Below are 12,017 nucleotides of genomic sequence, written 5' to 3'. Positions count from 1 at the left end.
GAATGTTACTTCATCATACAACTTGTTATTAATTATTATACATTATATGATTTATAAAAAGATATAAAATTTCTTTTCATTTTATCCTAAACAGTCTTCTATAACAGTCTTTACTGAATTTTTGTTCTATTTAAAGCTAATAAAAAATTTCCTGAGCAATTGCAAATCTTTCTACAATATACATACTTTTAAAAATTCTTTGATATTAAAAAAAAATATATATATATATATATACAATAATAAATATCTCTAAATATCTATAATACTATTGATAATATTAACCCTGAGAATTATCTTCTCAGATACGTCAATACAAAATATTAAAAGAAAATACTGAATACTAAAAACCACTAAATAAATCTAATTCTATTTCGATTAAATCAAAGGAAAGAAATATTGCACAATTAAAATTGTCAAATAAATAATAAAAAAATAAAAATAAAAAAAAATAGAAAAAAAATAAAAAAAAAAAATTATATACACAACATTATCTAATTCTATTCAATCTATTAAATCAAGAGAAAAGAAATTTTGTACTATTAAAATTGTCAAATAAGTAGGAAAAAAAAAAATAAAAAAAAAAAAATAAAAAAAATTATATACACAACATTAGATAAATTTAATTCTATTCTAATTAAATAAAAAAAAAAATTTTTTTGTAAAATTAAAATTTTCAAATAAATAGAAAAAAAATAAAAAAAAATTAAAAAAATAGAAAAAATTATATACATTAGATAAATCTAATTCTATTCCGATTAAATAAAAAAAAAAAAAAATTTTGTAAAATCGAAATTTTCAAATAAATAGAAAAAAAAATAAAAAAAAATAAATAAAATAAAAAAAAATTATATACACTAGATAAATCTAATTCTATTCCGATTAAATAAAAAAAAAAAAAAAAAAATTTGTAAAATTAAAATTTTCAAATAAAAAAAAAAATAAAAAAAAATAAAAAAATTATATACACTAGATAATTCTATTAAATCAAAAAAAAAAAAAAAAAATTAAAATAAATGATAAAAAAAAAAATTATATTACCAAAGATCACTAATCACTGTAAACCGGCACTAATTTTTCACTATTTCAACTATTTTTTTCAACGAAAATTCTAAAAATTGAAATTCCTTTTGAACTGTTAAACTATGGCGAATAATTTTCAACGATGATCCATTATAACCTCACGTGGATCGTAATAATGATAATACTTGTAATGCCTACGAAGATCGCTAACATTGAAACATCGCCTTCCACAACACTGGCATCGCAGTAATTGCTTCACATGCTTCACATGATGTTTGCGCCATGCTGGTTTGTTGTAAAACTGTTTATCACAATACATGCATTTGAATATTTTCGGTACTAGGAAATTGTGCCCGTTGTCTGGAAGCTGCGTGTGATGTCCTGTTCCCCCTGCCCTGTCCTCGGTCCCCGATTGACGTATGTAAGTAGTTTGCGAGCTGCTGGCTTGATCGTGTTGACTGTTTGTCCCAAGTGTCTCATTAGAGATATGATCAAAGAGATTGATGTCAAAATAACTAGAGTCTAAGATCATGTTCTCTAATTGTGACAGCATTGGGACATCGTCGAACACTGCCAAGAGCTGTAATAAAATATTATATGTTACATACAAATGACAATTTGGAATATTACTAAATATAACTCTAACTCCAATAATTAACAATTGTTGAAATTTTAATCAATAATATAAAATAATTTAATAAATACCTCGAGATCGATGTCTCCAATGTTGTCTTTCATGGCGCCCTTACTCTTCCATTTTGGTTGCGGGAGGCGAAGTAATATTGAAAGTATCAAGTAACATGATGTCACTTTCTTCTACGACTAGTAACACTTGAATGACAAATTTTGACAAAGTCGACTATTTATACGACCGACCATCTTGACCATCCCTAATTTCGGTGGTAGGGATATCTCATTATACCTGACGAACTCGAAAAATGACTTCCGATTGGGTATTCCGTTTTCGGGGAAAGGGAAACCCCGAAAACTATTGGCCATTTGTATAAATTTGTTTACCTGATTGGTTGGACATTTTCTTCCGGAAAATTCTTTTCGTTCTGTACATTTGTAAATTTTTATATGCTAATTCATATTAGAAGTTACAAATTAATATTGGTAACGTGTGCAAAAATGCATATTGTATAAATATAAATACAAATACAATGCGTATTAATTAATTACAATTGTATAGGATGCGTGTGAGAAAGCAGTTGAAAAGTTAATCCGAGTATGAAAAAAAAAAAAAAAAAAAAAATATATCGAAAATGGAATAAATTTTCTTTTCCTTTCTGACAATCGCATCTGAAAATATGAATCGTTCTTCTCAATAATCACGTTTGATTCAATAATATCTTCGATAATCGAGTATATGTATATATACTACAAGATATAAAACAGAACTACACGTGTTAATCTATGCGGAAATGATAAGAAGTAGTTAGCTTTGCTAACATTGCATCGATGCATGGCGATCATAACATCTATCTATATAAGATAAGATTTTTCTTATTTAAATTTACTAGAACAGAATCTTGAAAATACAAAAAGTGACAAAAAGTACAGCGAGCGATTTGAAACCCTCTGCTTGGAAAAAAAATGATTAATAACTTCTTCCACACCGTTTTATTATATTATCTTTGAAAATAACAAAGATATTCGATCATATACAATTATCGTTCTACCCTTCTATTTTCCCTTAAATTTTACTTTTTTCCATTCAATTATTTATTCGTATCTCGCCTCGAAGTATATCCACATTTTGCAAAAAATGTCATCCATTTTGAATTCAGCCGAATTAATTGATATCAGCCTCAAGACGAGGCGCGCATGTGCTTTTAATTCCTTCACCGAGTCGTTTCACCGCGTTTTTTCGCCCTTAAATCTCAATCGGTTGGATCGAATCGGCGCAAGTTCAATCGGTATTGTCTTTTATCGAGGCAACGTGCGGTATCAAGTTGGAGCAGAAATAGGTCGCGGTGGTAGAGCCTAGAGCAAGTGGGTGGTGGCCGAGTAATCTTGTTCTCATACATAAAACATAGAGAACGGCATTATATTGCCCGGCCTTCTTATCGTCGAACGCGATTCGCGGTCATTTCTTTGCGCGATTCGCAATCCTCTCCATTATCCACAAGAGTTTCTATTACTCGATACGTCAATGATACGCCACGTATCAAGCGGGGAGTAATCGTATTTTACGAATTTTTTTCCAAAATTTTAATCCAAAAGTAAAATTGGACAAAGATTGGATATAAAATCGATATTGAAATTTGATATTCGGCTTTCCCCCTAAAATAAATTGAAAGCGTAGAAAGAAAACTTGTCTTTTGTACTTTCAGAAATATTTCTCGATCAAAAGTAAATAGGTTCACAAACTGTTCGAAGAGAATTGAAGTTCGGTTATAACGTTATTAATTCCAAAAAATCATCAAAGGTACAAGAATCACGTTGCAAAATAAATAGAAGAGAGTCCAGAAAAAGAAGAAGAAAAGAATTAAACGAGGTTCGCGTTTTTACGCGCATATCTGCATATTATGCCCATATATCTGACGATATTTTAAATGGCGCATCCTATTACGGTGTTGACAGATTTGCGCCAAGGAGCTGAAACGATCGACTGGTGGAAAAAAAAAAAAAAAAAAAAGAGAGAAGGGCAAAAAGACCGAGCAATCAACCCTTCTTCTTTCTCCCTCTTCCACCGATCATGTGTTTTATCAACAAGCCCTAACGCGAGAGTGATTAACGAGGATATTCTCCAAGAATGACGCAGCCGAATTTCAAGCATCGTGATCGTATAAAATCGTCGAGTATACATGGTGTCTCGAATGTCTCCAGACCATATATTCCGCGAACAGGAAAATTTAAATTTCCCAATTTTTTTTTTTTTTTTTAACAATAATAACGACGAATAACTTTAAATCGATACCGATCGCACTTCGATCTCGAATTAATCGATTAACGCGACTGGAAGAAAGAAGAAATGGATGGCAGACGAGCGAAAGGACGAGACGAGATTTGAGAATCACTGAGACGTACAACGGATAAAAATTCAACCGATGAACGGTCGATTTGTAAGCAGGAATGTTATTACCTGCGGGACGGTATGCGCAGGTATTAATCAGTGATATACAATTATTGCCACGTATCGATAATTATTGATTTGATGGAGATCAGCTACCCACGTAGCCGGGTCGATCCACGGCTTAAAATACGATCGTCTCGAGGTCGGCTAGAGAGACCTCGCGTCATCAACGCCGAGTTTCGCGTGGGTGGATCGAATCGTTGGACGATGATATTGCGAACGGTGGACGAAGGCAGGCGCAATTACGAGAAGGAGCGGGTCGGCAAACAGTGCGCGCGGATGGAATGGATCATCGAGGAGCGCGGCCTCCTCTTCGTTTAATGCGCTTCTTGTGTCGTGTTTCCTTTCGTTCCAAGGCCACGATTTCTGCCCTCGATGTGCATTCCTCGATCGAGGAAGCGTCGCTCGTGAGAAATGATTTATGGGAAAGAAGCGCGTTATCGCGTCGAGGATGATAATTAAGGATGATGCACGATCGAAACCCCGTTTTCCAACCCCGTTGAACCTTCTCTCATATCTGCACTGTAACATTTGTTTTCCATGTTCTTTTTATTTCTTAGGATTTAGAATAATTTTCCAACGATAAAATTCTAAAGGATGATCTTGTACAAAGATACGATGAATAAGCAGGTAAAATTATCATTATTGGTCCTCGCAAGAGGAATTAATTATAATTCGTAACATCTAAATAGTTAGCAATTTATTCGATATTTTTCTTGCTAGAGAGACTTTCTCTCGGTGTGAAAAACATGGTGATCGAAGTTCTCTCATTCATGAGGGATCAAAGTTCACGCGATGTCGAAATCTCGTTTACGACATTGTATCGACCTTTCCCTCCCCCCGATAACACACCCGTATCGTTTTAAAATCGAAACGTGCAAGCGAAATGTCATCCGCGCTTTCTTGATTTCTCGAGTTTCGAGAAGTTTCGAGAAAAGTATTGCATCCATCGTGCAAATACTTGTTTCGTTGAACCCGTTCATCGGATTAAAACCAACATTTTAAAACCGTGTATCCACGCTGTGGAGGCCGCTTAAAGTTGCAGGTAACCGATCTCTACCAATATAATTTGCATATCAGATTATCGATCGGAGTAAATCATTGCAAGTCGGCAGGCCTGTAGAGCTGCCGGAAGGGAAGCCGATATTCCTTCGATAATATTGATTCCTGATTGTTCTTTCTTTAATTACATCATTCGTCTCGTGCACGAAAACGGTTAATTAAAAGGGGGGCGGGGAAGAATTTTCATCGATTACGATCGACGAGTAGTAGCTGTGGGGAAAATTCAACATCATCGATTCCCGATTGAAAGGTGGATCGAAATATGATTTTTTTGTTATTCACACTCCTTTCTTTACTTTAATTAATCGCGGTGTTATTAGCGGGTGGACTATAATTTTTATCAAGTCTCGTCGAGGAAATGGTATTTCCGAACAGTTGCACATGTATAGTTAGATATCGATATTTCTCAAAACTAGCGCATTTAACCTTGCACAACCTTGGTTTTCAGTGTCACAAACAGAGAGATCGGTACGTACAGTAAGATAAAAGTTTCTTTGCAAGTCTTCCCCTAAGAAAATTCATCCCCAGTATGGAAAGTGTAATTTTAATAGAACGTAGAATCAATTTTTTCATGTCAGCACGATAGAGCATTAAAACTTGAACATTTTACAATTTAATAATTTTAAAATTATCCTGTCTATTACAGAAGAGGATATATTTTAGAAAAATTTCAGGAAATTGATTTGAACAATACAACTTCCGTGATTGACCCTGCATCTCGAAAATCTTAAATACTGTTCAAAATCTTCTCCAACTTGGAATATTCTTTTTATAGGGTGAAATAATTCTCTGAATAAAATTCCTCCGTCCTATATCTGTCGACAATCTATATTTGTGCATAATTATTTCAAGGATGCATATCCGCGCGTGTATCTGCCTGGAATTTTACGATTACATCGATCGTAAAAGATGTGAAAAACAAGGTCGTAAAATTGCTTCTTGTCGTCAGGCTGAAAACTGAAAATTCTGCGGTCATAATGACTGATTCGAAGGGACTTTTCATCGGCAATGGTCGGCACCGCCGAATGTTTCCCCCAAAGAACCAAGATTTATAAGTATACTAAAAGATCTCGCGTAAACAACTGTCAAATGATAATGGCGCTCTTGAACGAGCCGCAAGCGGATGTGATTTACAAGGATGGTGTTTGAATCTGCTACTTTAAAATAGAATTTGCACGTGGCCGGAGTTGCCGCGAAATTTTCACGGTTGAGAGGAGTTGAAATTTGCATAGATTTTTATTTAAAAGTATGGTATTTTTATGGTATTGTGAATGCTGATTAAATAAAATAAATAAAATAAAATACAATTGAAAGATTCAAATGTAACTTAAGAAATATTGAGGGAGAATTCGCAGAGGTTTTTATTTAAAAGTGTTTTTATTATATAATAAGTAGTTTGAATATTGCTTAAAATATTTGAAAGAAATGAACAAACTGGAGGAATCAAATGCAATTTATATTAAATAATGGAAGAGGATTTGGATTGAAATTTGAATAGATTATTATTTAAAAGTATTCTCTAAATATTCTGACACGTGGAATTTTCCATATTTCTTAAATGAAATGTTTAGAACAATGAGTATAATAAAATATATTTTGTAAAGTGAAGTTTTTGTATGTTCACAGACAATTCTTCTAGTTTTGTGAATCATCTAAATATAATCCTGGTACCGTTTAGCAATAAAATAGGATTATGAGAAAAACCTGTCATAAAGCAAGAAGCTTCTACCTGAAAATAATCTATTTAAATGTGCAACCATATGCAAGTATGTAAATAAATATTTCTAAGAATCTGGGTTGTAAAAGTTGGTTTATGACGCGTCTCGTTAAAAGTTAGTGGCCATATTGAAACGGCAGGTAGAAAAATATGGGAGGGACATTAGAAGGACATTTTCTTCCATTGTCAAAATAAAGTGTAAGAAAAGATACGAAACTTATCCATGAATTTGATGTTTCATTACACGCGAATATCAATTTTACATTTCCATTTAATCGTACCCAAATTATATAAGTTCCAGTTTATACAAACCAGTGAAAATTTAATAATTTAATAATAGTAGAATAATAGTAGAAGTTACGAACAAGTTATTTCTCTACAATTTATCGTTCAAAACGTGATAATAATCGCAATTGTAGTATCAAACCATGATTGAGAATGTATTGTAAATCGAATCGGCTATAATAATTACGAATAAATGTTATTATTCGTAGCATTTTAATAAAAGTAATTTCGTTCGAAATTTTTAACTAGTTACTTTTCTCAACTTGGGTTAATTAACCCAACTCTACCAACCTATTCCAAACGTATAGAAAACTAATTTCTATTTAGAGAAGCTAAATCTACTATACAACTATGAATCATCCGATGATCTCACGAAAAGTATATCGGTTCGTCTCAGAGTAAATATTTAAATGGAGAAGAGAAAATTGGAAATTTCTCCTTATCGAAGAAGAAAGAAAGCCTCGTTTCTTCTTCGGTTGGAAGAACGCAAAGTGTATCAAAGACGAAAGAAGAGAGAAAAGAAAAGAAAAGAAGAGGAAAAAAGAAAAATTATTATACACTGCTGGTGATTATAAAAAAAATAAAAAAAAAAAAAAAAAAAAGAACCAGATTCCAAAGCCACTACTGTAACGCCACCACCCTCCCGCGAGTCGTCGTGGCGTCCGCGTGGGCAGGATTATTTTCTGGTAACCACGTTACCACCCCGTAAATTAACCATCGACGCGTGGGTGTCGCTGATCGTATTATTACACCGCGAGCCGGTAAATCCAGCTAAATCGCACGCTCTCCTGTTACAAATTCGAGCCCTCTGTTGCCGCCGCTTCTCACTTTTAAATCTTGGTTGACCGATCTGGTTTCTGAATCTTTGCAATAAAGTTAAATTGCGACGAGTTTCGAAAAACCACAGAGTAACGAAACTCGAAGAATATTTTCGAGTCGAAACGAAATACGAGTCGCACGACGGGTGTGATGTCGTTGAACGTTGCTCATTTTAAAATTGTTCGATATCGATAAGGTCGTAAAGAGTTGTGAATCTTCTCTTGTGAATCGAGGAACAAATTTTTCGACGAAATATCCGATAATCGTAATTATCCATCGTTCTGTCGCAAAGGTAAAACGAGATACGAGTTCAGATACGATTTTGTGCCGCGAGACATCGTCGATTATCATCGAGCTATCGTTCTAAAACAATGCACCGGAGGAAAATATCTGACGGGAAATTACCGGAACGGGATCGAGCTCGAGGATCGAAACGACGACGAAAGGGTGGCCGAGGAGTGGAAGCGTGGCATGGGAGCATAAATCGTGGGCGCTTTATAAGTCGGCTTATAAATCGCCGGGTTGGAAAGCGGCGAGTACGAAATTGGCAGGCCTCTTTCGAAATTCTGCCAATCCCGATGTAATGAGAATCCTGTCAAAGTGGCGGGTGAAACGGCGGACAATGGAACGATCGATAACCGTTTCATAAGATCGGGCAAATTATAGACGAACTTGCGAATTTGATCTTCGTATTTTTCTCACTCCTATTGTGTTGGCCGGTTGTTGGCAAAGATCCGTTTAAAGGGGTAACGAGTTATGAGCGAGATATGATTTCCACTTGCAGATACGCGAGATAGATAATCGAGCGACTTGGAAGAAACGAAGAAAGCTAACTGTCCAAATTTTAATACAATACTTTTTGCCTCGATCATTTTCTAGGAAGTTGAGAAAAGGCAATGATTTACAATACCGCACATTTATGAACAGATATCGGTTTCTTCGAAAGAATCGTGCCCTACCTGACATTGACGATTCGACCTCTCTCGACACGGCTCGTGTACCTGGCTCGCGAGAATTTATAAACCTGCAACTCGAGTCGTTCTCCCTGCGCATTCCACGCCCAGGGAAAATATAAACCTTTTCACGACGATGGGAATTGCGAACAACGATCCTCGATTCCAAAATTGGAAACGGATTACAACGCGAGATCCATTCCGCGTAGAAAGAAAATTCATTAAATAATACATCGCAATACCGATATTATTTATCTTTTTTGCAACGTACGTGTTTAATTTTGCATCGATCCGTGTCGTTACTGTCGTTCACACAGGTTGGCCGAATTTTCAAAAATTCAGCGATCTCAGGATTTGAAGAAAAGTACACGTCACGACTCGAGTAAGAAAGCAAGCAGGTTGGAGAGGCAACGATCGTAAAAATTCAGGAATGAACAAAATTGTTTATTACCCGTTGGCGAGTAACGTAGACAATACAGTCGTAAAATCGTAGTGTCTGTGGGTCACGGTTTCCGTTATGAGGGATTAGAATATGCATTTCGGACAGTGCGTAGTCATTTTCATATTTAAGTGGAAGCTAAGGCCTATGGTGTTTTATGGCTCTATTGCTGCACGTGCCTTATTGCACAGCTTTTTCGACAGATTAACTGTCGTTTCTGCTGGAAAGGAAAAACGAGTTGTGAGTTATGATTTCTGTTTTTTCTTTTTTTTTTTTTTTTTGATTAAAGGTCACCAACTTGTTACCTGTAATTGACAATACGTGAAAAAATTTATGATTTATCACGGGCTACACTTTTTCCAAATATAACTACTGTACCCGAATTTTTAAATAATTTTCAAATAATTTTCTTCTTTCGTTCAAATATTAATTATTTGAATTCGATTAAAAGATACTTTTCAATTTTTATCAATTTCAATAATTTAATTTTATAATTTTAACAAGTTTCGTCAATAACTTTATCCCGAAATTTTTGAAATGAAGAATCGATTAAAATTAATCTTTCCTCGTACACGAAATGCGAGAGAAAATATTTATCGTCAAATGTCCGCAGAGAGTACTACAATGGGGAAGATTGTCTCGTAATCCATCCGTGATTTATACTATTCCTCTACGCTTTTTCCATTGATTGATGTACGAAATCAGTGTGTTCACTGCCATCGAATATTTATCTCGATGATGTCGTTTAAAGAAATTATTTCCGAGGTGAGTAAGAATGCAATTAAAGGAAAGAAATACGGAAGTTGCATAAAATTTATAGATATTATTATCGAATTGTACATTTCTTTATTATAATTTGAACAACATCCTGTACGTCTATTGACTCGTAATTTATTTTTAAATTACATATATATATATATATTTATTTTCTTTCAGAAAATTTTATTTCAAAAAAATAGTATGAACGAATTTTCATCTCTCACGCATTCGTATAATAATTACGATAATCGTGCAAGAGCAATGGAATACAACGGAATAATTAATATACATTTCACAAGAAGAAAAAATCCTCGATCATAATTTATCAATAAACTTCCTCGACTCCTCCTCATCATTGAGAACGTGACGATAGAAATAATAAAATGACCCCTTGTCAACAAAACGACATTGCGTTATTTCGCTCACGAACAAGAAACAATTTGATTTGAAGCGAAAAAAGAGAAAAAAGAAAGAAATGAACACGATCTGTATCAAAACCTGTATCAGAATCCCTTGATCCCTTCCTAATCTAAATTGGTTAAGTTAGCAAGCTTGCTTAAATTAGTTCATTACTTTATCCGTGTGATTGAGCGTCTCTCGAGGTATTTGTTGAATCTGGCCCATTACCGGTAATCCCAGTTAGGCGCATCGCGATAACAAATCGAATTACACCGCAGATCGATATTCCCAACCGACCTCGCAAAACACTCGCAACGAACGATCTTGATCCGCTCGATATCGCTCCCTAACTGGTGGAACTGCTGTGGTTAATGAGAGATAACTTTGATAACGTAATAGCGGACCGGCTCTACGCTGTTCGAGTTAATAATTCAACCGGTGCCGTGTCAATTGCTCTTGATCGTAAACTATCGATCGACGACGACGACGACGACGACGACGACGACGACCACGTCGATGACGACTTGTTCAGCGGCCCGTGGAAAGATCGACGATACCGATCGTAACGTTTCGCGCGAGAAGAAATTTCATTTCGCGTTTCTTTTTCCTTTCTCTCTCTTTTTTTTTTTTTTCCTTTTTCTTCCCCCGTTTCTTTTTTTCTCACAGTGTGTCGAATCGGTAATGAATTCGTAATGAGATATCGGTCGAGGCGAGTTACGAAGACAAAAGGGAAAAAAAGGCGATTGGATGTTAATGAAGTTTTTACGTGGGACTATAAACATTTCTAATGAAAGAAACTATTTTACGGTGGCTTAGAAGTTAATAATTGTGAGTCGAATATGATATGTAACCAATCTGTATATTAAAGTAGTCTTTTATGGTATATTTTCTTCTCTCTCTCTCTCTCTCTCTCTCTCTCTCTTTCAAACTATATCCTGTCGCTTCGCAGAGGAGTAATAAACAAGTGCAACGAATAAAATTAAAAAAGTGACCTCTTTGGAGGTTAGTACACTTGAATCGTCGTACGATTCCACTCTTACTTTCAAAAATACCTTTAGAAAAAAAAAAGGGAATTTCTTCGGTCATTTGCATCGAATAGCACATTCAGAGTTGTCTGATCTAGTTTTTCTGCTGCGTTGTTCGGGGTTTTCTTTTTCTGAAAATGCGAGTTTCAAAAAAAAAAAAAAAAATAAGAATCTTGAACATTTTCACGTTCACGCGATATTTATTTAAAACAAATACTTGACGAATATTCGTTTTTTTTTTTTATTACAAAATTCAAAAAGAATAATTTTAAGAAAAAAGATCGCAATATTTAGAGACTAGAGCAAAAAATCTAAGAAAGAAAAAGAGATTTCAATTTTACTTTTCTGAAAACACAAGTTTTTAATTGCACAACGTATTGTGAAAAAAATATTGATACAACGTTTGAAAACGTTTACATGAAGCGCGTGATTAATACGGCATAAAAATTTGTTATGTAAT

General features: G+C 34.5%; 2 protein-coding genes across 2 annotated transcripts in view; both read right to left on the bottom strand.

The window, feature by feature from the left end:
* Positions 1–1,076: 1,076 nt before the first annotated feature.
* LOC105736027 (uncharacterized) lies at positions 1,077–2,106 on the bottom strand. Its single transcript, XM_012489150.3, has 2 exons — positions 1,726–2,106; positions 1,077–1,600 (listed from the first exon to the last, which is right to left on the bottom strand). Exons 1-2 carry the CDS (start codon positions 1,756–1,758, stop codon positions 1,157–1,159), a joined length of 477 nt encoding a protein of 158 aa, XP_012344604.1. The 5' UTR covers positions 1,759–2,106; the 3' UTR covers positions 1,077–1,156.
* Positions 2,107–9,529: 7,423 nt separating this feature from the next.
* LOC147657008 (laminin subunit alpha-1-like) overlaps positions 9,530–12,017 on the bottom strand; it is a 69,219-nt gene continuing 66,731 nt past the window's right edge. Inside the window, exon 13 of the mRNA XM_086912092.1 lies at positions 9,530–9,594. Within this exon, the coding sequence (XP_086768218.1) occupies positions 9,530–9,594 (65 nt within the window). The remainder of the gene's footprint in view (positions 9,595–12,017) is intronic.

Source organism: Apis florea, unplaced genomic scaffold (genome assembly GCF_048593485.1).
Source record: "Apis florea isolate Af1SG1 unplaced genomic scaffold, ASM4859348v1 contig_3367_pilon, whole genome shotgun sequence".
Classification (NCBI taxonomy): domain Eukaryota; kingdom Metazoa; phylum Arthropoda; class Insecta; order Hymenoptera; family Apidae; genus Apis; species Apis florea.
The sequence above is the reverse complement of the archived record's forward strand: the minus strand, read 5'-3'. Positions and strand labels throughout refer to the sequence as shown.